The 26,126-nt window shown below is 46.7% G+C and overlaps 1 protein-coding gene across 1 annotated transcript in view; it reads right to left on the bottom strand.

Annotated features, from left to right (window-relative positions):
• Positions 1–25,381, bottom strand: part of LOC121276606 (nuclease EXOG, mitochondrial-like) — a 41,867-nt gene extending 16,486 nt beyond the window's left edge. Inside the window, exons 1-5 of the mRNA XM_041185222.1 lie at positions 25,192–25,381; positions 24,105–24,254; positions 19,457–19,596; positions 12,365–12,441; positions 6,698–6,812 (exon numbers count right to left, since the gene is read on the bottom strand). Coding sequence (XP_041041156.1) covers positions 6,698–6,812; positions 12,365–12,441; positions 19,457–19,596; positions 24,105–24,254; positions 25,192–25,348 — 639 coding nt within the window. The 5' untranslated portion in view covers positions 25,349–25,381. The remainder of the gene's footprint in view (positions 1–6,697; positions 6,813–12,364; positions 12,442–19,456; positions 19,597–24,104; positions 24,255–25,191) is intronic.
• Between the last annotated feature and the right edge of the window lie 745 nt (positions 25,382–26,126).

The raw sequence follows: 26,126 nt of genomic DNA, 5'->3' as shown, positions 1-26,126 counted from the left end.
GCACTCAACGCCCAATCGAGGGGCCCAGCATTGGGAAGGGAGTGGCTGCTGAAAGCCAATCCTTGGCCCTTGCATCCCGCTCCCCTCCCCGCAATCCCTATCTCGCCTTCACTCACCTGGGTCCAGGGATCCAGCGACAATCCCCAGTGAAGTTCCTACGGCAGTAGCCACTACTCCTGGTGGTGCTGCCAGCAATGGAGAGTTCAAAGAGATAGGGAGGGGCCATGCAGGGATGAAGGTGTTGTGGTACCACTGACCCGCTAAGTTATCAGGGTAGCATACTGTTCCAGTTCTGCTATCAGGAGACCATTTGGGAGAATTATCACGCTTGTTGCTTTGCTAGGAGCATGCTAGAGGTTGAGAGAAAGAAAGAAGTGAAAAAAATCTGCTGTAAGGTTTCTGCAATCAACAGGAATAACAAAATTACTGTTCTGGGAGATTTTAACTATCTTATCAGCTGGGAGAGGGGGTAAGGTAGCAAATAGAGATAAGGGGAGCAATTCAGGAAATGTATACAGTGCTCCTTCCTCAGGTGTTGATAGGCATGTAAGAACAGAGGTTTTGCTAGAGTCGTTCTGTGTAATGGAATAAAACAGGTAGGTGAATGAATTGTGGGTGAGTGCCATGGGAGGAGTGATCCAGCCAGAAAGGGATAAAGTCGGTTCTAAAACTAGGACAGCAGATTAGATTAGGGCAGATTTTACAAAGGTGAGGAGTGAGCAAGCTGAATGAGGTAGGAGGTGAAAGTGTCTCATGCACAGCGCTGTAGATCAGCAGTGGGAGGTTTCTTAACAGGTTGGAAACATACAGATTATTCCATTAAAAAGAGGAGAACCTATTAACAGCGTAGGATACCATGGGCAAATGAAGAGGCGAGAAACCATTTAAAACCGAAGATGAGGGCCTATGCTATTAATCAGAATAATGAAGAGACTTTAAAAATGAGAAGATCGCCATTATCATTCGCTGGTGAGGGTGCCGTCTGCTCTGGGTCACGGGTTTCTGCCATGGGTCTTCATACGACCGAACATCCCGATTCCCGACTCACAGGTATTTGGGCACGTGGGGCAGGACGTTCCCACGAGGTAGTTGGGATGGGGGGTGCTGGAGTTGCTTCCTTTTCTTTCTTACTCTGCCACCGCTCTGCCTCACCATTAAAGATGTGGTGACTCAAAGTGTGATGCAGCCTGATGGACAAGTTGTCGCCATTCTGAATGATCGGTAGCAAACGCCACCCAGTCATTAATGTCAATGCTGCCGCGCTTCAGAATGGCTTTGAAGTGTTTTCTTTGTCCTGCCTGGAACTTTGGCCATTTGAGTGTTGAGAGAACAGGACCTGACCGGGGAAATGCTTTTCAGCTACACAGACGTAGTGTCCAATCCTTTCTGATTGATTTTGCAGGAGTTTTGCCTGGGTACTTGTGGAACTGGCTTCAGGAAGGACACTAACGTTTGTTCGACAGACTGCAGCGGAGACATTGCTGATGGAATTTCACTAGCACTCTGATATGTCTTGATACAGTCCAGACCTGACTGCAGTAAAGGAGTGAGGTGGCAACAACTGCTCTATTGGTGGTGATGTAGTGGTATTGTCATTGGGCTGGTAGGCTGGAGGCCCAGGACAATGCTCCGGGGACCAGGGTTTGAATCCCACCACGGCATATTGTGGGATTTCAATTCAATAAGAAGTCTAATGATGACCATGAAACCATTGTTGATTGTTATAAAAACCCATCTGGTTCACTAATGTCCTTTAGGGAAGGAAATCTGCTGTCCTTACCTGGTCTGGCCTACATGTGACTCCAGACCCACAGCAATGTGGTTGACTCCTAAATGCCCCCTGAAATGGCCTAGCTAGCCACTCAGTTGTGTCAAGCCGCTAAAAAGTCAATAAAAAGGAACAAAACCAGATGGACCACCCGGCATCGACCTAGGCACCGGAAACAACAACGGCAAACTCAGCCCTGTCGACCCTGCAAAGTCCTATTTACTAACATCTGGGGGCTAGTGCCAAAATTGGGAGAGCTGTCTCATGGGCTAGTCAAGCAACAGGATCATATCTTACAGACAATGTCCTAGACACCATCATCACCATCCCTGAGTATGTCCTGTCCCACCGGCAGGACAGGCCCAGTAGAGGTGGTGGCACAGTGGTATACAGTCAGGAAGGAGTTGCCCTGGGAGTCCTCAACATCGACTCTGGCCCCCATGAAGTCTGATGGCATCAGGTCGAACATGGGCAAGGAAACATCCCGCTGATTACCACGTACCACCCTCCCTCAGCTGATGAATCAGGGCTCCTCCATGTTGAACACCACTTGGAAGAAGCACTGAGAGTGGTAAGTGCACAATGTACTCTGGGTGGGGAGCTCCAATGTCCATCACTAAGAGTGGCTCGGTAGCACCACTACTGACTGAGCTGGCTGAATCCTAAAGGACATAGCTGCTAGGCTGGGTCTGCAGCAGTTGGTGAGGGAACCAACAAGAGGGAAAAACATACTTGACCTCATCCTCACCAACCTGCCTGCCGCAGATGCTTCTGTCCATGACAGTATCAGTAGGAATGACCACTGCACAGTCCATATGGACACAAAGTCCCGTCTTCACATTCAGGATACCCACCATCGTTTTGTGTGGCACTACCACCATGGTAAATGGGATAGATTTCAAACAGATCTAGCGACTCAAGACTGGGCATCCGTGAGGCGCTGTGGGCCATCAGCAGCAGCAGAATTGCACTCAACCACAATCTGTAACTTCATGGCCCAGCATATCCTCCACTCTACCATTACCATCCAACCAGGGTAGCAAACCTGGTTCAATGAAAAGTGCAGAAGGGCATGCCAGGAGCAGCAACCAGGCATACCTAAAAATGAGGTGCCAACCTGGTGAAGTTACAACACAGCACTACTTGCGTGCCAAACAGCATAAGCAGCAAGTGATAGACAGAGCTAAGTGATTCTTAGCTAAGTGATAACCAACGGATCAGATCTAAGCTCTGCAGTCCTGCCACATCCAGTCGTGAATGATGGAGGAACCAAGCACATCAGTGCAAAAGGTAAGGCTGAAGCATTCGCAACAATCTTCAGCCAGAAATGTCAAGCGGGTGATCCATTTCGGCCTCCTCCACCATCACAGATGCCAGTCTTCAGTCAATTCAATTCACTCTACGTGATATCATAAAACGGCTGAAGGCACTGGGCATGCAAAGGCTATGAGCTCAGACAATATTCCGGCAATACTACTGAAGATTTGTACTCCAGAACTTGCCGTGTCCCTAGCCAATCTGTTCCAGTACAGCTACAACACAGGCACCTACCCAGCAATGTGTAAAATTGTCCAGATATATCATGTACACACAAAGCAGGTCAAATCCAACCTGGCCAATTACCCCTCTCTTCAGTCAGGCTGCTTTAGGGCTGAGACGTTGATCTTCTTCCTCTTGGACTGGAGCTTATGATGTCTTGGTGCTCAGTGGATATTCATCACCGATAAAATACGCCAATGATCTGTCCAGCAGGTATCAGTCCCCACTGGATCAAGTGGTACAGACACTACTTGGATCTTTGACCCTGTTACAGAGGTGTGGTGATGTCAAATATTAAATTTCAATTTCATCTGCTGGACTCACATATGGAACTTAAAAAAAAAAGGCAGTTTCAAGTGTTAAAACAAAGACACTGATTTAAGATGGCTGCTAGAAGTCACCTGACATGTCTGCAACTGCAAGTTGGTCAAGTTTGTGGAAGCTCACAACGTGAATTCCAACTAAAACATCTATTGGTTACCCTCCTGTGGAATTTCACACCTGTTGGTATCAAGGATTACTTCAACCAAGGACTGAAACTTAAAATGGCTGCCACCATTTGCATCTCTATAAAAGCCACATTCTTCCATTCGGCTGTATCACAGTCTACAGAGACAATGGCTGCTTTGGAGATGTTGATATGTCTTTCCTAGCTCATTACTATAAATGAATGAGTCACTCAGAAGTGGTGCCTTAGATATTAAATGTTAGTCATTTATTCATTGTTTTATTGCCTTTTTTATCCCCCCATTTTATATCCTTTCCCCCCCCACAACCACCCCCTCCCCCAACCCTACCCCCAAAAGGGCCACCTGTTACTTGTTCCATGTTGCTCTTTCACAGAATGCTTACCCTTGTTCTGCCATTATCACATTCTGCTTTCTCACCTTTATGTCACTATCAGCACCTTTTTTTTTAGCCCTTACCACTACCATTAACACTCCCTTTGTCCTTTTGTTCATGACATCTTTGTCAATCCCTCCTTTGCCCCCACCTATCGCTGGCCTTCTATCCAGCTTCACCTGCTCCACCCACCTTAAACAGTACAAATTTCATCACATTTCTACTTCTCATTAACTCTGTTTCTCTCCCCACAAGTGCTGCGAGGCCTGTTGAGTTTTTCTAGCATTTTCTGTTTTCGTTGTTGATATGTCCTTCCTAGCTCATTACTATAGATGAATGAGTCATTCAGAAGTGATGCCTTAGACATTAAAAGTTAGTCACCTAGATCATAACACAGTAGCCAAGGTCTGTCCAGACATGACCTAATTAACTATGTTCTGTGGAATACTCACAGAATCACTGTGCAGAAGAGGCCCTTTGGCCCATTGAGTCTGCACCGACACGTGAGAAACACCTGACCTACCTACCGAATCCCATTTACCAGCACTTGGCCCATAGCCTTGAACGTTATGACGTGCCAAGTGCTCATCCAGATACTTTTTAAAGGATGTGAGGCAACCCACCTCCATCACTCTCCCAGGAAGTGCATTCCAGACCGTCACCACCCTCTGGGTAAAAAAGTTTTTCCTCACATTCCCCCTAAACCTCCTGCCCCTCACCTTGAACTTATGCCCCCTTGTGACTGACCCTTCAACTAGGTGAACAGCTGCTCCCTATCCACCCTGTCCATGCCCCTCATAACCTTGTACATCTCGATCAGGTCGCCCCTCAGTCTTCTCTGCTCCAACGAAAACAACCCAAGTCTATCCAACCTCTCTTCATAACTTAAATGTTTCATCCTAGGCAACATCCTGGTGAATCTCCTCTGCACCCCTTCCAGTGCAATCACATCCTTCCTATAATGTGGTGACCAGAACTGCACACAGTACTCCAGCTGTGGCCTCACCAAGGTTCTATACAACTCCAACATGACCTCCCTACTTTTGTAATCTATGCCTCAATTGATAAAGGCAAGTGTCCCATATGCCTTTTTCACCACCTCACTAACATGCCCCTCTGCCTTCTGAGATCTATGGACACACACGCCAAGGTCCCTTTGTTCCTCAGAACTTCCTAGTGTCATGCCGTTCATTGAATACTTCCTTGTCAAATTACTCTTTCCAAAGTGTATCACCTCACACTTTTCAGGGTTAAATTCCATCTGCCACTTTTCTGCCCATTTGACCATCCCGCCTATGTCTACCCGTAGCCTAAGACACTCAACCTCACTGTCAACCACCCGGCCAATCTTTGTGTCATCCGCAAATTTACTAACCCTACCCCCCACATAGTCATCTATGTTGTTTATATAAATGACAAATAATAGGTGACCCAGCACAGATCACTCAATCATAATGGAAAGAGAGAAGGAGAGAGAAAGAGAGGTCTTGTGATAGGGGTCAACCAATTTGAAATGTATTTTATCACTAAACCCTACTTGCTTTGGGACAGTCTGGAGAAGAAACATCGGAGGGCACCAAAAAGGCCTCTTGCCTCTCCCTCTCTTTCTCTTTCAGCTGAACTGGACCCTGTGTGTTGCTTATATCAGACTGTGGGCAGCAGACAAAGAAATCACAATTTCCACAACAGTGTTTCAGCTTGTAGGTAATGATTTTTAAAATGGCGAAAATATTTAATCTGAGATCTTAACCAAGCAGAAGGATTTAAGAAGGTGGCTCTGAAATAGCTTTGTGAGGCAAGCAAATTATCCACAGATAAAAATGAAAGTTGTAGTGAAGCTAATGAAAGACAAAATGCCCGAGTTACACGCTAGCACTCGGAAGGCAGGAATTGCTGGGGCCGTTAAACATTTTTAAAAATTCATTTCTGCAATGTGGGCATCGCTGGCTAGGCCAGCATTTATTGCCCGTCCCTAAAGTGATGCCTCAGAGCTCTACTGAGTGCATGCACGTCGGGTGACTGGAGATTTCCTACGGCAGAACTCATTTGTGAGAAAGGCACAGCTAATCTGGATAATTACAGACCAGCCATCTTAACATCTGCCGAGAGGAAAATTTTAGAACATTTAATTAAGAAGGAAATGACCGGCCATCCAGATAAAACAGTCAGATGTTGTTGGCACGGATTTTAAAACGGGTTATCCTGCTTGGTAAGGCTTCATAGATGCCTTTGAGGTGGTAAAAGATCAACGAAGGCAAAAGATAGTCTGAGGACCATACAGGATAATAGGTAAATGGACGTGATTTTAAAGTAGCATTTTAATTTAATAGCTTTGACAATGTCTGTAGATCGTACTTAATTGAATCAACGTTCAGGGATCTGCTAGCCTCTTGGACTTTGTACTTCTCTCTTCCTGCAACTGTTTCTTTCTAACGCTGATGCTTTCTCTCCCCCACTCTCTTCTCCCATTTGCCTTCCAAGTGGCAGCGAGGCAAGTATCCACAAGCCTGCTGTACACAGACGTTCAGTATCCATCTCTGATCTCACCTGGTAGGCCACGGTTTTCTTCCCATCAGATCCTGATGTCGGGAGAGTCAAGGGTCCAGAAATGACCCAAACGTTCTCATACCTCTGGGTCAGTTCACGGCAGTACATTTCCAACCTGTCAAAAAAATACAATGCCATTGCCTTGCCCCAGTTCATGGTTCGATTCATTTCCTTCACTCCATCACTGACCAAACAAGCAACGACTGCATCACCGGGAAGCCAGACATGAAAATACACACCCCCTATCCCTGATTTGCTAAACAGCGAATGGACTTCAAAGGGGCAAATAGCTACTGCTGAAGCTCAACACTTCCAAACGGTGGAACAGCTACCATGGGGCAATGCACGCAGAGTTTTGTGGTCAGTTTTGCTAAATTATGGTGAGCTGAATTGGAAGGCCTTCTATCCAGCTAACAAGAGCTCAAACTTACGTTTATTATTTTGTTTTAACTTATTATTCATTCTTGGACGTGGGCGATGCCAGCAATTATCGCCCACCCTTAGTTGCCCTGAGAGTTTAATACAAATAAGCAACCTGCTAGGCCACTTAGAGGGTGGTTAAGAGTCAACCATATCTGTGGGGGACGAGAGCCATGTACAGACTAGACAGGGCGAGGATGACAGGTTTCCTTCCCTTAAGGACATTAGTGGATCAGTTGGGTTTTTATGATAATCCAACAGCTTTGTGTTTTGTTTTTACTTATGTCAGCTTCTTATTTCAATATTTCAAACCCATGGCCTCTGCCACCTAGACAAACAAGGGCATCAGATGGCATCTGCAAGTTCTCCTCCAAGTCACACACCATCCTAACTGGATCAGAATCCCGCACCTCCCTCCCTAGTAGCACTGTGGGTTTACCTAAACAACATGGAGTGCAGCATTTAAAGAAGGGCTGGACAATAATTGCTGGCCCTGAACGAATAAAAAATGCTTTATTTGTAACTGAATATAAATTCTTGAACTGTCGTGATGGGCCTTGAACTCATGGTCTCTGAAGGGCATAACTGCTAGACTGGGTCTGCGACAGGTGGTGAAGAAACCAACAACAGGGAAAAACCAACTTGACCTTGTCCTCACTAATCTACCTGTCGCTGATGCTCTGTCCATGACAATATTGCTAGGAGTGATCACCGCACAGTCCTTGTGGAGATGAAGTTCCACCTTCACGTTCAGGATACCCTCCATCGTGTTGTGTTGGCAATAACACATGGGATTGATTTCGATCAGATCCAGCAACTCAAAATTGGGCATCCATGAGGCGCTGTGGGCCACCAGCAGCAGCAGAATTGTATTCAAACATTATCTGTAAGCTCATGGTCTGGCATATCCCCCACTCTTCCATTATCACCAAGCCGGGATAACAACCCTGGTTCGATGAAGAGTGCAGGAGGGCATGCCAGAGGCAGCACTAGGTGTACCTAAAAATGAGGTGTTAACCTGGTGAAGCTACAACACAGGATTACTTGTCTGCCAAACAGCATAAGCAGAATTTGATAGACAGAGCTAAGCAATCCCACAAGCAAGAGATCAGGTCTAAGCTCTGCGGTCCTGCCAAATCTAGTCATAAACAGTGGTGGACAATTAAACAACTAACAGGAGCAGGATGCTCAATGATAAAGGAGCCCAGCACATCAGTGCAAAATACCATGGCTGTATCATTTGCAACCATCTTCAGACAGAAGTGCCAAGTGGATGATGCAGCTCGGCCTCTTCCTGATGTCCCCAGCATCACAGATGCCAATCTTCAGCCAATTTGATTCACTCAATGTCACTCGATATCAAGAAACAGCTGAAAGCATTGGATACTGCAAAGGCTATGGGCCCTGACAATATTCCGGCAATAGTACTGAAAATTTCTGCTCCAGAACTCGCCACGCCCCTAGCCAAGCTGTTCCAGTGCAGCTACAACACTGGCATCTATCCGGCTACGTGGAAAATTGCCCAGGTATATCCTGTACACAAAAAGCAGGACAAATCCAACCCGGCCAATTACCACCTCATCTGTCTACTCTCCATCATCAGTAAAGTAATGGAAGGAGTCATCGACTATCAAGTGGCAATTACTCAGCAATAAGCTGCTCACTGACACTCAGTTTGGGTTCCGCCAGGGCCACTCAGCTTCTGACCTTGATCCAAAGGGACAAAAGGGCTGAACTCAAGAAGTGAGATGAGAGTGACTGCCCTTGACATCAAGGTCTTGCTGGTGGTGTTCCCATGCATCTGCCGCCCTTGTCCTTCAGAGTGGTAGAAGCCGTCGGTTTGGAAGGTACTGTCTAAGGAGTCTTGGTTAAATGCTGCAGTGCATCTTATAGGTGGTACACACTGCTGCTACTGTGCGTTGGTGGTGGAGGGAGTGAATGTTTGTGGAAGGGGTGCCAATCAAGTGGGCTGCTTTATCCTGGATGGTGTTGAGCTTCTTGAGTGTTGTTGGAGCTGCACTCATTCAGGCAAGTGGCTCCCCTTAGGGAGCCCTAGCAAAAGCAGAGTCAATGGGAATCAGGGGGAAAGCTCTCCGCTGGTTGGAGTCATACCTAGCACAAAAGAAGATGGTTGTGGTTGTTGAGGTTAATCATCTCAGTTCCAGGATATCACTGCAGGAGTTCCTCAGGGTAGTGTCCTAGGCCCAACCATCTTCAGCTGCTTCATCAATGACCTTCCTTCCATCATAAGGTCAGAAGTGGGGATGTTCACTGATGATTGCACAATGTTCAGCACCATTTGTGTCTCCTCAGATATTGAAGCAGTCCATGTCCAAATGCAGCAAGACCTGGACAATATCCAGGCTTGGGTTGACAAGTGGCAAGTAACATTCCCGCCACAAAAGTGCCAGTCAATGACCATCACCAAGAAGAGAGAATCTAACCATCGCCCCTTGATGTTCAATGGCATTACCATCACTGAAACCTCCAGTATCAACATCCTCGGGGTCACCATTGATCAGAAACTGAACTGGACGAGCCATATAAATACTATGGCTACAAGAGCAGGTAAGAGGCTGGGAACTCACCTCCTGACAACCCAAAGCCTGTCCACCATCTACAAGGCACAAGTTAGGAGTGTAAATGGAATATTCCCCATTTGCCTGGATGAGTGCAGCTCTACCACGCAGAAGGACAAGAGCAGCAGATGCATGGGAACACCACCACCTACAAGTTCCCCTCCAAACCAAACACCATCCTGACCTGGAAATATATCGCTGTTCCTTCACTGTCGCTGGGCCAAAATCCTGGAACTCCCTCCCTAACAGCACGGTGGGTGTACCTACACCACATGGACTGCAGCGGCTCAAGAAGGCAGCTCACTACCACCTTCTCAAGGGGCAATTAGGGATGGGCAATAAATGCTGGCCATCTTGTGAAAGAACACATTTTTTTAAAAAGTAACTTTAAAAAGAGAATAGGATAAATAATTGAAAAGGAAAAATTGAGTGGGGGGCTGCTATGGAGAAAGAGCAGAGGGTGTTTGGACAAAATCGATAACTCAAACAGCTGCCACAGGCATGATGAACCAACTGGCCTGCTGGTATGTGAAGATTCTATCCGTGTGGGCGCCCAGCCCAAATCCCAGAAGCAGAATGAGGTCATAACCTGGAGATGATTAACTTCCAAAGCCCATTAGCAGTGGAACATTGAACAATGCAGACGGTGGATGTTAAGGACTAAGAGCAAGGCTGGAACAGAAGTCATTTGAATACCGTCTTTTTGCCTGGACCACACTTAGTTCAGCTACGTGTGAAGCAAATGCTCCTTTGCTGCACAGGTAACATTGCAACGTAAACAAGTTGCATTCACTGCAGTGTGAATGTCCCGAAGTGATTTTCAGGAACGTAGTAACCAGACAAAATTTGACACCAAGCTACATGAAGAGATATTAGGGGTTGGCAACGAGGTAGGTTTTAAGCAGCAACATAAAAGGTGGATTGTGAGGTGGAGAGGTTCGGAGAGGGAATCCCAGGCAGTTAAAGGCACTGCAACCAATGGCGGATTAAAACCAGGGACATGCATGCAAGTGGCCAGAACTGGAGGAGCGCAGAGATCTCAAGAGAGTTGTTGGGCTGGAGGAGATTATATAAACAGGGAGGAGCGGCACCATGGAGAGATCTGAACACAAGGATAAGAACTTTAAAATTGTAGCATTTTCTGACTGGGAACCAATGGGGGTCAGCAAGCGCAGGGGCGCGGACTGAATTGGATTTAATGTGAGTAAGGGCACAAGCAGCAGAGTTTTGGATCTACTCAAGTCTATGAAGGGTGGAAAATGGGAGGCCAGCCAAGAAAGCACTGGAATAGTCGAGTCTGGAGATAACAAAGGCTTGGATGTGGGTTTCAGCAGCTGATAAGCTGAGGCAAAGTCTTAGAGGATGAGGTTACTGGAGAGCAGGAGAGTTATAAAAATCTGGAGTGTGAGAACGTGCAAGCACAGTCAGCTTTTGCTGTAAAGCTCTCTATGAACTATTCAATGGATAAATTTACTGCCCCCTCAAGAGAGCATCTTTAGTATGCTTTAATTGTATGTTTTTTGCCCAGCATATACACCAAGTATTACTCATGCTTTTAGACACAGTCTACTCCACAATGCTGAAAAACGTACTAAATAAATCATGAACTATAAAGGCATGCTGGAGAGGACATGAGGGGGAGTGCATAACTCATACACTCCAAAGAACAAAAGCGCGCATTATATAGAATATATCTACTTGTAATATTGCCACTAAACCATTGTTCCATTAACTTTGCATCACACCCAAAGAATTATCCTGTGCCATATACAGATTCCGTTAAAGATGTTCCAGCATTCAGTGACCTGCACAAATACAAAGAGTTCATAGAATGATTCAGCACAGGAAACCATTCAGTCCATCATGTCTGTGCTGGCTCTTTGGTAGTTTCATTTGCAAACTTTGAAATTATGTCCTTTACGCCCAAGTCCCAAGGCATTAATATATATCAGAAAGAGCAGTGGTCATTGTACCGACCTCTGGGAAATGCTACTATTGTACATACCTCCCCCCAACCCCAGTCTAAAAAAACAGCCATTCACCAGCACTCTCTGCTGCCCATGCTGTCACTGCCCCTTTAATCCCATGGGTTTTAATTTTGTCAACAAATCATTAGCCATTCAAAGGCTTACATTTATATTGAACAGGAAGACTTGAGGCTATTAATCAGCACACTACACTGCCAATTTAAAATGTGCCAACAGCTGGACTGAGAATTAAAACAAAGGCCAATATGGCCCTGAGTCATACTGACCACAAAGGTCCTATAAAGGACTATAACCTACACTGAGGTTGGGATGCCACAATTGGCTTTTGTGGGCCAAGGCTAGTCAGTGGGTAAGAGGCAAGGTTTCTGTTTCTGGTATGCATTTGACTTCTGCCAAAGTAGCTGGATGTGTGGGCCTTGGCATGGGCGGGGTCAGGCTTGATTGTGACACCTTCCCAGGTCAACGAGGCTGCCGACAGTCAAGGCCTAGGCCCCAGTGGGCCAAGGTGTTATGTGGGTGGGGGGGGGGGGGCACAATATGGCAGCCATCATGAGCCTGCAAATAAAGGACACTGCAAGTAGAGAAGTAAAAGCTGGTGATCTCAGAAACTGGCAGCCATTTGTTCTGAGATTTATTAGGCACTAGCATTGGGTGTAAATTCAGAGAACTTGACCTCTCACCTGTTCCAGAAGCCAGCATTGTTTTCATAATTCTGAGGCACAATGTTGGACAGGTAGAATGTTTCAGCCATGGCTTGCTGCAGAAAAGAACAAAAGCACAGCATAGGATCACAGAATGTTACAGCACAGGAGGCCATTCGGCCCGTCATATCTGCAGCAACTCTCCAAATGAACATCATGACCTAGCACCATTGGCCTGCCTTTTCCCTGTACCCCTGCACCTTGTTTCTGTTCAAATAATCATCTAATGCCCCTTTGAATGCCTCGATTGAACCTGCTTCCACCAGACTTCCAGGCAGTGCATTCCAGACTCGAACCACTTGCTGTGTGAAAAAGTTTGTTTCTTACTATATGCTTTGTTAACTTGCTTCTTTTACAAATCACTTTAAATCTGTGCTCTCTCGTTCTTGATCCTTTTCTGAGCAGAAACAGCTTCTCCCTACCTACTCTGTCCAGCACCCACAGGATTTTAAACATCTCTATCAAATCACCTCTTAACCTTCTTCACTCCAAAGATCAGTCCCAACCTCTCCCATCTATCCACATAGCTGAAGCTTTTCCATCCCTGGAACCAGTTTTGTAAACCTCTTCTGCACTCTCTCCAACGTGTTCACATCTTTCCTATAATGTGGTGCCCAGAACTGTACACAATACTCCAGCTGAGGTTTAATGAGTGTCTTATATAAGTTCAGCATAACCTCCTTGCTCCTGTTCTCTATGCCCCTATTAATAAAGCCCAGGATACTATATGCTTTATTAACTACTTTCTCCACTGTCCTGCCATCTTCAACGATTTATGCACATATACACCCAAGTCTGTACCCCCTTCAAAATTTCACCCCTTATTTTATATTGTCTGTCCATGTTCTTCCTACCAAAATGCATCACCTCACACTTCTCCACATTGAACTTCATCTTCCACATATCTGCCCACTCCACCAACTTGGCTATGTCCTTTTGAAGTTCTACACTGTCCTCATTGCAGTTTACAGCACTCCCAAGCTTCATATCATCCACAAACTTCAAAAATGCCTCCTTCACACCAAGATCTAATCATTAATACATATCAGGAAAAGCAAGAGTCCCAGTACCAACCCCTGGGGAACTCCAATACAAACCTTTCTCCAGCCCGAAAAATATCCATTGACCATTACTCTCTGCTTCCTATTTTTCAGCCAATTTTGTATCCATGTTGCTACTGTCCCTTTTATTCCATGAGCAATAATTTTCTCACAAGTCTGTTGTGTGGCACTGTGTCAAATGCCTTTTGAAAGTCCATGTACACCACATCAACAGCATTACCCTCATTGACCTTTTCTGTTACCTCTTCAGAAAACTCCAGCAAGTTAGTTAAACACAATTTCCCCTTTAGAAATCCATGCTGGCTCTTCCTTATCAACCCATATTTTTCCATGTGACTACTAATTCTATCCCGAATAATTGCTTCTAGAATCTTGCCCATCACTGAAGTTAAACTGACTGGTCTGTAATTACTGGGCTTATCCTTACAATCTTTTTTGAACAAGGGCGTAATGTTTGCAATTCTTCACTCCTCTGGCACCTCCCCGGAGTCTAGGGAAGACTTAAAGATTATGGCCAGTGCCCCTGCAATTTCTACTCTTACTTCCTTCATTATCCTTGGGTGTATCTCATCCGGTCCCGGTGCCTTGTCAACTTTAAATACTGACAGTCTATTCAACACTTCCTCCTTGTCAATTTTGAACCCTTCTAGTGACAGAGTTTCCTTGTATGTCACCATGGCCTGGGTAGCATCTACCTCCTTGGTAAAGACGGATGCAAAGTATCTATTTAACACCTCAGCCATGGCCACTTTGTCCTTCCCTTTTAGTTCTCTAATCAGTCCTACTCCTCCTTTTACTACCCTTTTACTATTTATATGCCTACAGAAGACTTTGGGATTGCCCTTTATGTTAGCTGCCGATTTTTCTCATAATCCCTCCTCTTCCCTATTAGCTTCTGTAATATGCTTTCTCACCTCCCCTCTGAACCTTCTGCATTCCTCTTGGTTCTCAATTGTATTTTCTACCTGACACCTGTCAAAAGAACGCTTTTTCTTTTTTACCTTAATTTCTATCTCCTTTTTCATTTAGGGAGTTCTGGATTTGTTTGTCCTACTTTTCCCTTTCGATGGAATATACCTGGACTGTGCCCGAACCATTTCTTTTTTGAAGATAGCCCATTGTTTAGCTACAGTTTTTCCCGCCACTCTTTCGTTCCAGTCTGTCTGGCCCAGCTTCGTTCTCGCCCCATTGAAGTCAACTCTCATCTAGTTACTAACTCTTACCCTCGATTGCCTATTGTCCTTTCATATCGTCATCCTAAACATACAATACAATGATCACTGTCTCCTATATGTTCCCCTACCTACACTTGATCTACTTGGCCCACCTCATTTCCAAGAACCAGGTCCAACAGTGCGTCTTTTCTTGTTGGATTGGACACACACTGCTGCAGAAAATTTTCCTGCGCACAATCTAGAAACTTTTGCTCCTCTCCACCCTTTAGACTAGTACTGTCCCAGTCTACATTCAGGTAATTAAATTCACCCATTATTACTCCAAAATGCTTGCATCTGTCTCCAATTTCCCTGTAGATTTGTTCTTCTACGTCCTTCTCACTAGTTGGCGATCTACAGACTACACCGAGCAATGTAATTGCACCCTTTTTGTTCCTTAGCTCTAGCCAAATTGATTCTGTCCTTGAACCTTCTGGGACATCCTCTTTCTCCGGCACCGCAATGCTCTCCTTAACCAATACCGCCAGCCCTCCACCTTTCCTTTCCTATCTTTTCCGAACGCCTTGTACCCAGGAATATTTAACACCCAGTCTGCCCTTCCTTGAGTCAGGTTCCTGTTATCTCTGTTAATAAACTTAAATGTAAAAGACAAAGCCTTTGCAAATTTGTTTGAGGGGTGTATGGGTTAAGCATAATCAGGCCGGCTTGATGCGTATTAATACAAGACTATTATTGATTATTCTTCATATCATCGTAACGTTAGCTTTTGGCCTTTGTTAATTAAGAAGCATAATTCTACTTGAGAGTAGTAAGCGCTGAATGTTTGAGCCAAGACTGACTCTACTGCACTGGCTAGCTTTAGTACAAAATAATCACTAACTTAATGGAGGAACTTAACTTAAGGCTTACCATTGCTTACTGACTCCTGGTTCTCAGGGAGATTGGTTTCCCATTCTTGGAAAAATCTTGGTGAACCTATACCATATGCTCTCTGTGATTTTATATTCCATTAAAGACAGATGGTTCCAACTTCTTTTATACTTCTCCAGCAAGAGATAATTTAGTCATTTATATTTAGGCAGCATCTTTAATGTGATAGAGCCTCCGAAGGCATTTCACAGGGGGGGGCGCTGCAAAGCAACATCTGACACCAAACCAAATAAGGTAATATCAGAGCAGATTCCAAAAGCTTGGTCAAGGGGATAGGTTTTAAACTCGACTGGTAACATTTAAATTAAATTAATAAATCAGGAATTGAAACCAACTCTCAGTAATGGTGACCAGGAAGCTATCGTCTATTGTTGTAAAAACCCATCTGGTTCACTAAACCCCTTTAGGGGAGGAAATCTGCCGTCCTTACCCAGTCTGGCCTACACGTGACTCCAGACCCACAGCATTATGTGGCCGACTCTTAACTGCCCCTCTGAAATGGCCCAGCAAGCCACTCAGTTCAAGGGCAATTAGAGGTGGGCAACAAATCCTGGCCAATGCCCGCAAAGCCCACATCCCATAAACGAATAAAAAGAAAGAGGCGACGGGGTTTAAGGGTGGGTATTCGAGAGCTTAAGGCCTGGGCACTGAAAGCATGGACCCCAGCGATGGAGCTCTCACAGTCAGGGATGCCCGAGGTCAGAACCAGAGGAGCGCGGACATCTCAGAGAGTGGTGGGGTTGGAGGAGAATACGAGGGCTGGGGAGGCCATGGAGGGGTTGGAGAATTTCAAACAGGCAGTATAATCCTCACAACCACAAAACGACCGAAAGGACAACAATGAATTCCTCAGCCCGTCTCCCTTCACTGTGCAGTGCAGCGCTTCACTGAGGGAAAACCTGCCAGACACTCCCGGCTACAGTGGCCTTTGACAAAGTTAGTACGAGCGGTAGTAGAACTAGTTATTCGCTGTTCAACATCGCCATCTTCTGACAGATAATTGACATGGCAGCATCACATCGCAGGAATAGCATTTACGTGAAAAATGGGACTGAAACAAGGCTGCTTCTTAGCCTCTATTTGTTTGGTATCTTGGCTAATGGAATGCTATCCTTTATTACGAGAAGGATTGAACATAAAAGTAAGGATGTTAAGCTCCATTTATACAGGGCATTAGTGAGACCGCATCTCGAATACTGTGTGCAGTTCTGGTCTCCTTATTTAAGGAAGGATATAAATACATTGGAGGCTGTTCAAAGGAGGTTTACTAGGTTGATACCTGGAATGAGTGGGCTGTCTTATGAGGAAAGGTTGGACAGACTGGGCTTGTTTCCACTGGAGTTTAGAAGAGTGAGGGGTGATTTGATTGAAGTATCCAAGACCCTGGACGGCCTTGACAAGGTGGACGTGGATAGGATGTTTCCTCTTGTTGGTGAGTCCAGAACTAGGGGGGCACTGTTTTAAAGTTAGGGGTCACTCTTTTAGGACAGAGATGAGGAGAATTTTTTTCTCTCAGAGGGTTGTGCGACTTTGGAATTCTCTGCCTCAGAAGGTGGTGGAGGCGGGGTCATTGGATATTTTTAAGGCAGAGGTAGACAGATTCTTGTTAGGGAAGGGAATCAAAGGTTATCGGGGTTAGTTGGGAATGTGGAAATCAACACACCAGATCATCAGCCACGGTCTACTCCTGCTCCTATTTCTTATGTTCTCTGTCCTACTGAGCTATGCACTCCCTGCCGACATGGAAGGAGTGCACCTCCACACGTGACCAAACAGGAAACTCCTCAACCTATCAAGATAAGACAAGGCAAAAGTGCAGCATGCACTGATCAGAAAGACCTTCTGTATGCTGAGGCTGCTGCACTGGTTGCCCTGACAGAAGACCAGCTCCAAAGGCTGATGGATCATCTACCCTATTTCTGTGTCAGGTTCACTCTCACCACCAGTATCAAGAAAACTGTAGTTATGGACAGGGTGTTGTGTCCTGTGATCCGATTCAACAACACATCACTGGAAGCAGTCAGCACATTCTAATACCTTGGATCTATGGTGACAGCCAGCCTGTCCTTTGACAAAGATCCCCGCACATACATCGGAAAGGCAGCCACTGACTTTGGCTGACTAACAGGCATGGAAAAACAACTAAGTGATTCACAGGATCAAGGTGCTTATCTAGAAGGCCTGTATTCTCAGCACGTTGCTGTTTGGCAGTGAAGCCTAGGCAACCTATACTTACCAAGGAAAAAGGCTCAAGAACTTCCATCTCTACTAGCTAGGGTGCACGTGGAAGGACAAAGCCAATGAAGTAGTCCTTTCGAGGGTAAACATGCCCAGTATACTAGCGCTAATCAGCAAAGAAGGCGCTGATAGCTTGGGCAAGTGCACAGGAATGGAAGTTGGCCACATCTGCAAGGACATGTTAAACAGGGAGGCAGTCCATACCGGGCACCCAAAGCTCTGATTCAAAGATGCTGCCAAAAGGGACACGAACGCCCTCAACATCAATCAGGACAAATGAGGAAACTCTAGTGAACAGTCGATGCAAATGCCCACACCAGCTGCAGGCAGGAATTTGCCACCACGGTGACCCGTGGTTTCAGGAGCTCCGAAGCAGATGTTCAGCCCTCAAAACAAGGAGTCAGCACAGATCAGCCCTCAACAATGGCAAGGGACAACTTCATGTGCAGCGCGTGAAGGCTTTGCCTTTCCAGAACCAGCTTATTCAGTCATCCAAGGAAGTGCAGCAAGTGACCCCACCTGTCCTGACCAAAATAAGAAGCTGCATCTCCTCCATCTTTAACAGATGGAAGGATGACAATCAATTCAACAACTTGAACAGCCAATTAAGTTGACCACAATGTCCCAAAGTCCTTCACAGCTAGTTATGTATTTTGTGAAGCCTAGCAGGAAACGCAGCAGCCAATTTGCTCACAGCAAGCTCCCACAAGCAGCAATGTAATATTGGCCAGGCAATGTGATTTCTTTCTCGTGATGCCGGTTGAGGGGTACACACTGGCCAACTCTTCTTCATAATAGTGCCAGGGAATAACTTACATTCACCTGACAGGGCAGACAGGGCCTCAATTTGCGTCTGATTCAAAAGACGGTACCTACGATAGTGCAGCATTCCCTCAGCACTACACCAGAGTATCAGTCTAGATTATGTGTTCAGGTGCTGGAGTGAGACTTGAAAGAATGGCCTTCCTATTCAGAGGCAAGAGCGCTACCCACTGTTTCGGCTCACCTTAGTCCACATTTCCAGATTTGGCTTCAGCTATCTTTAGGTAAATATCCCTGTCTGTAAACTTTCTTTAAACTTTGACCTTGGTTTTACAGCTAACCTAGTTTAGGGGCTGTGTTTATTTTATCCCTTCATTTTGTTAATTTAGTTTATTAGCTTGGCTTTAAAAGAGCTAAATATCCCTCCTTTCCTCCCTCATGCCAGGCTGTCAGATGTGTCCCACCTGCAGCTAGCACAGGTATGAGCACCTCCCCACAAAAGGTGCTGGGGAACGGATCCCGCATTCAAAGTCCTGCCTGCAATCTGTGGATGAGTGAGTCCTACAGTGACATGTGAGGTTTTGATGAATTTCATTGGCACCTTAGACACACACACACACACACACAAGGCAACACTATTATAAAAAACAAAAAACTCCGGATGCTGGAAATCCAAAACAAAAACAGAATTACCTGGAAAAACTCAGCAGGTCTGGCAGCATCGGCGGAGAAGAAAAGAGTTGACGTTTCGAGTCCTCGTGACCCTTCGACAGAACTGGTCGAAGGGTCACGAGGACTCGAAACGTCAACTCTTTTCTTCTCCGCCGATGCTGCCAGACCTGCTGAGTTTTTCCAGGTAATTCTGTTTTTGTTTAAGACAACACTATTGCCATTTGGCTGCCTACCAATGAGAACTTGTTGTTTCCTGCTGGAGCCATGTGTCCTCGGCTCCATCCACTGCTGCGGTAGTCTTCATTCGTCGCACTGAACAGCGCTGGGACGCTGGGATCCGGCTTAAACTTGCAATGCTTCCGATCCGCTGTCCCTGCGTCAAAACACATTCCAAAGTAAACACACTTTGAACTGGCAGCTCCAGGGGCCTTTCTGTTTTTATCAGGCTTCCTACTGTTATCGTTCAAAACAAAATTTAAAAAAACACAAACGGTTGCCCATTGAAGGTTCCGCCCACCTCGACGCGTCCAATCTACCAACACGAGGTGAAGGTCACTGCCGCGCTTTCGATAATCGGAGGACACAGGGTGAAGGCGATTGGTGAAAGGACCAGAGGCGGTAAGGGGAAAATCCTTTTTTTTTTTACGCGAGTGGTCTAGGTTTGGACAACATTGCCCGACAGGGATGGTTCGAAAAGATTCAACTGCAATCTTCAAATGGGAATTGAATAAATACTTGAAAAAGAAAATATTGCAGGGATATGCAGAGAGAGCAGGAGAGTGGGACTAACTGGCCTGCTCTTCTCAAGAGGGGCTGAACTGCCTCCTTCTGTGCTGTACTGTTCTATAATTCTGGGGGAAGGTTGGTTGGGTGGTGGGGGTGAGAGAAAGAGTACCGTGTGACACATGGAAACGACACTCTTGCCCCACGATGAAAGAGAGTTAACCTCGGGCAACTCCATGCGCCCTTAGCAATGACAGGGTAGAAGCTTGGAAGGAAATGGCCTCTCTGGTCTTTCAGCCCGACCTGAATGTGGTCACTCCGCAAGGATTTTGTGCAAAGCTGCTCCCAGCTCAGGCCACGCGTCAGGTGCACTGAAACATTGGCATTTGCAGATTAATAATTCAGGAGATTTCCATTAATACCAATCATAACATCGATCTCCAGTGTCAGAGGATTGTTACAGTGCAGGAGGCCACTCGGCCCATCGTTTCTGCACCAGCTCTCTGAATGAGCATTTCACCCAGTGCCATTCTCCCGCAACCCCGCAGGTTGCTTCTTTCCAAGTAATTATCTCGTTCCCTCTTGAATGCCTGGATTGAACCCGCCTCCACCACACTCTCAGGCAGTGTATTCCAGACCCTAACCACTCACGCTTTTTTCTCCTACCGCTTTTGCTTCTTTAGCCCAATTACCTTAAACCCGTGCCCGCTGGTCCTCAATCCTTCCGCCAATGGGAACAGTTTCTCCCCACCTACCCTGTCCAGACCCCTCATGGTTTTGAATCAGCCAGGGTGAAATGCATGTGAGGGGTGGTTTAAATCTGAAATTCCTAACTCTTTGCACCACATTCCCTGCGCTGTAAAGTGTGAGTTTACATTGCGTATATAGAGACAATGTATGAAATAATACAGCGTCAGTGCCTGCACTGTGAACACTTGATGATCAAGTGTCCATCCAACTTCTCAAACCTTGCTATTTGACGTTTTGAGTGGTTTTTTTTGGGGTCTTTTAGAGAATGTTATTCTGTAAGTTACTCCTGGGAACTTGCGCCATATGTAAAGGCAGATTGTGTCCATTGGGCGAGGAAAGCAAAAGCAAAGTAACTGAAGGAGGAACAGAAAAGCAGGAAAATGGGATTATAAAATCATCCTGTGAGGGGGGCATCATTCAGCCTGACAACTGACCTGCTGCTGTGTTAAAATGTCCACGTACTCTGTTACCTCAGACACCTAGGGGCCCTTAGGTACTTAGCCCTTATAACTAAATGTGGTATCACTGACGCCCCAGGCTGGAACTGGAAACCCCCTGTGCAGATCCTAAACTGGAGATTGGGGAAATATAGCTCAGTCTCATTCAATAGGTTTTCAATGTATTTTGCCGACTTTAAACTGGATTAATATCAGATGAGAAGTGCAGGTGCATAACCTTTTATATCAGGATGTAGGGTGATGGTTTCTCCCTGCTCCATTCGCTGGCACAAGCCCCTCACTGCACCTTTCAGAATGGCCCAAAGTGCTTCACATCCAGGTTATGATTGAAATGCAGTCACTGTCCAGATAATAGTGTGTGTGGTGCATAGTCACAACCGTCGCTGAATCACCATTCACTGCGACGCTGGCCAACTTCGGGTAATCAAAGGGGGAGAGTAAATATTTCTGCCAGTGAAGGTGAGGGATGGAACACTCCCATTCTGTACACCTACAGCACGGACTAAATACAAACTAAAATTCTGTGCGCCACCAAGAGTTGAGGAAGCACCCGATACAAAGTGAATCGAAGAGACATTTTGATTTCCCTCACCAGCTGTCCCTGTGGCTTATACCGAAAGACACCGACTACTCAATGTTGAGTTTTTGGATAGGTTCAAGCTACAACTCAAGGCCACTACCTTCAATCCATGAATGTGGAAGTGGTGTGTCAGTTTACGGCCATCCAGTTCCTGACTTCCCCCACCCATCTCTCCCGAAAGAAAGTCCAATTTCAAAACTTGAGGGCAACACCAAGTTGGGGGGGATGAAGTTAGTCCAGATGAGGACTGTGACAAAATACATGGAAACATTAATAAGCTTGCAGAATGGCCACATCATTGGCTGATGAGCTCCAATTAGTGAGAGGTGGCACATTTTGGTAGAAAGAAAATGGAAGCCATGACTTTGCAAAATAGCCTAAAAAGGGTTTGAGGACAGAGGGATCTGAGGTACAGATCCTCACATCATTAGAAATACCAACCCAGGTTGATGCGCCACACAAAAAGTAAACTAAGGACTGGAGTTCATTTCTAGCAGAATGGAATTGGAAAGCAAAGAAGTTACATTAAACTTCCACTGAACTTTGATTAGACCGCACTTGAAGTATTGTGAACATTTCTCATCTCCAGGTTATAAAAAGGACAAAGGGACACTGGAATAACTGCAAAAAGGATTTACTAGAATGAACCAGAACAAATAAGTTATACCTAACCAGGAAGGCTTTAACAGGCTGGGGATCCTTCCTCTAGAAAAGAGGAGGCCTTATCGAGGACTTTAAAATGACGAGTTTGATAGTGCAGACACAGAGACAATGTTTTTACTCGTAGGCAAGACAAGAACTAGAGACCATAAGGAAAGGATAAAGAACAACTTGAATTTATTGAGCAGCTTTCACAACCACCTGACATCTCAAAGTGCTTTTAGAGTGTAGTCATTGTTGTAATGCAGCAAACGCACAGCAAGATCCCCCAAACAGCAATGTGAGAATGACCAGATAATGTTTTCTGTGATGTTGATTGAGGGATAAATATTGGCCAGGAAACTGGGGATAACTCCCCTGCTTTCCTTCGAAATGGTACCATGGGATCTTTTCCATCCACCTGAGAGGGCAGATGGGGCTTCAGTTTAACACCTCACCCAAAAGACAGTGTGCTCCTCCCACAGCAGTGCGCTGGATATCAGCCTTGATTTTTGCGTTCAAGTCCAGGAGTGGGACTTGAACCCAGAACCTTCTGAGTTAGAAGCAAGTGCGCTACCAAACGAGCCACGGCTAACACACAAGGCAATCACTACTGAATCCTATAGAGGATTCAGGAAACACTTTCCAAACAAGAGTGAGAATATGGAACTCCCCACCACCTGGAGTAAATGAGGTGAAAAGCGTAGATGTGTTAAAGGGGAGGATAGATAACACGAGGGAGAAAAAAATCGAAGGTTATGCTCAAGGCATGAGATGAAGAGTGGGAGATGTAGTATGTGGAGCAAAAACACTGGCATGGACCAGCTAGGCTGAACAGCCTGCTTCAGTGCTGTAAAAATTCTACGCTTGTGGCATGACTCACATTTCAAACTCGCTCTCCCTCTGATGGCCCCGTGATATTTGGGACCTTGCTCCAAGAATACTGCGGGATTATATCACTAGGAGCAGGAGTAAACCATTCGGCCCCTCGAGCCTGCTCCGCCATTCAAGAAGATCATCAGATCTTGGCCTCTTCCCCACAACCCTGAACTCCCCTATAGCTCAAAAATCTGTCGAACCCAGCCTTGAATATATTCATTGGCCCAGCCGCCAATGTTCACTGGGGGAAGAGAATTCAAAAGGTTCACAATCCTCTGACAGAAGAAATTCCTCCTCATCTCTGCCTTAAATGGGGGACCACTTATTTTTAAACTCGTTCTAGATTCCCCCACGAGAGGAAATACCTTCTCAGCATCCACCCTGTCAAGCCCCCTCAGAATCTTATATGTTTCAACTCTCATTCTTCCAAACTCCAATGAGCAAAGACCTAGCCTGCTCAACCTTTCCTTGTAAGACACCGCCTTCATCACTGGAATCAAACTAGTGAACCTTCTCTGGATTGCTTCCAATACAAAAAGTACATCCCTTCTTAAAAACTGGACACAGTAAAGATTGGAACTCTGTCCTTCCTGTCAGACACAAGGTTGGGGGCAGAACTCATTTTATGCTCCACATGAGCCTCATCCCACTTGAGTTTGGAACACTTGACCTCATCTTTTAATTTACCTTCTTTGTCAAATAGTGTGTGGAACAGAGTCTTTGTAAGGAGATAGGGAGAGAAAGGGATGTACAGTGCAGACGGTTAGGGAACAATAAGTTCCTGGCTTACAACAGTAAGCAATACAAGCACAAGGCAAAGAACGTGAAGAGATTTGATTTTACAGTCTGTACCTTGCACTTTTTCCTTTGTAATATGCTCAAGAACCCATCTGGGAGTCCTCTTAGCCTGATCATATGATGATACGTGATTGGTGCAATAGCGAATCTCTGAGCCAATCATAGGCAAGCCATACTTTTCCAGCTGGCTGTTCTTTGGAAGCTCTATGAAGAGAAGTACGATCAATTGTGAGCATTGGTCGAAGAAACAAGGCAGACATCGACACTAACATTTTTTAAACAATAGGTTCATCAACGAAAACAAGGACAGCAACTTTAGCACTGCTCAGACACCCTACCTTACCCACTGAATACAAACAAGCCTGTATCAATAATACGGTACTGATACTAAACTGTTTGCGCTGATGCGGCAGAACTTTTAAATCATGTATCAGCACTGAGCGCAGTATAGTCTGAGTGCCAAGATGCCTACGTGTGTTACGCGGTATGAGGCCCGCGGTCAGGACCTGTTCCACACTGGCTGCAGAAAACCCCCGGCCACGCGCTAAACCAAACACGGGCTCATTCACGGGACGTGGGCGCGGTGGGCAGGGCCGGTATTTAGTGCCTGTCCCCCATCGCCCGGGCGAGCCACCTCCACGTGGCGTACGTGGGGCTGCGGCGCTGCCAGGGATTGGGGTTTGACCTATTGTCTTTTTTATTCTGACCCAGCGGCCATGAAGTTGGCAGCGACGAATTTACAGGTCAAGGTGGCGACCCGGGGAGGGGTGGGGGGGCTCCCACAGAGCAGCAGCCACCCTTATTTCTTCTGGGTGAGCCTGACTCTGTCAGGCGGTGAGAGGGGAGGGGGAGGGGTTAGGGTGTGGGAATCAGGTCTGTCAAACCCACATCACCATCAGTGGCCATGGCTCTCAATCGGGGGGGGGGGGGGGGGAAGGGGGGGGGGTGGAGGGGGGTCTGTCACCTCACTTCCCACTCAATCGCTCTGAAGCTGCATCCATTAGATTTTCTAACATTATAAAAAGAGTTTGCATTTGTATAGCATCCTTCACAACCTCAGACTGGATTGGGGGGGGGGGGGGGGGGGGGGTGGGGGAGGGGCCCCAGGGCCCAGGGCCCAGGGCCCAGCACCGGCCCTCACCTCCCTGCCGATCCTCCTCCTCCTGCTGCCGGTACCAGTGCAAGGCCAGGGCACAGCAGGTAGAGCCCAGTAGCGAGCCGGCCAGAAAGCCGCGGCCGAAGCCCCCAGCCGGCCGCCTCAGCTCCCGGAGAATCCACAGGCCTCCCCGCCCCGCCATTGCCGCCCGTTTCCCGGAAGAGCAGCCAACCCGTCCTCCAGGCGCAGCGCCACCTGGCGCTCGGCGGACCGCTTCTGCCGGCCATGACATCCAGAGCCGCCGCCTCCTCCCCGTCTGGCGCCACCTGGCGCTCGGAGGACCGCTTCTCCCGTCCATGACATCCAGAGCCGCCGCCTCCTCCTGGCGCAGCCCCACCTGGCGGTCGGCGGACCGCTTCTCCCGGCCATGACATCCAGAGCCGCCGCCTCCTCCCCGTCTGGCGCCACCTGGCGCTCGGCGGACCGCTTCTGCCGGCCATGACATCCAGAGCCGCCGCCACCGCCTCCTCCTAACGCAGCGCCATCTGGCGCTCGGCGGACCGCTTAGGGCTGGTCCCATGGATCTGAATGAGGGGACAACCTGTCAATCTGTCCAGTGAACTCACCTGTTGCCTCCCAACAGATGCTGAGAATTTTATTTTGTAACTCAGCAACCGAATGCACCTTCTAAACCCGTAACTTCTACCATCTAGAAGGACAAGGGCAGCAGATAGATGGGAACACCACCACCTGGAAGTTCCCCTCCAAGTCACTCACCATCCTGACTTGAAAATATATCACCAATCCTTCACTGTCACTGGGTCAAAATCCTGGAACTCCCTCCCTAACAGCGCTGTGGGTGTACCTACACCACATGGACTGCAGCGATTCAAGAAGGCAGCTCACCACCGCCTTCTCAAGGGCAATTAGGGATGGGCAATAAATGCTGGCCCAGCCAGCGACACCCACATCCCATGAAA

This window comes from Carcharodon carcharias, chromosome 3 (assembly GCF_017639515.1).
Source record: "Carcharodon carcharias isolate sCarCar2 chromosome 3, sCarCar2.pri, whole genome shotgun sequence".
Taxonomy (NCBI): domain Eukaryota; kingdom Metazoa; phylum Chordata; class Chondrichthyes; order Lamniformes; family Lamnidae; genus Carcharodon; species Carcharodon carcharias.
This window is presented reverse-complemented; position numbering and strand designations above follow the sequence as displayed.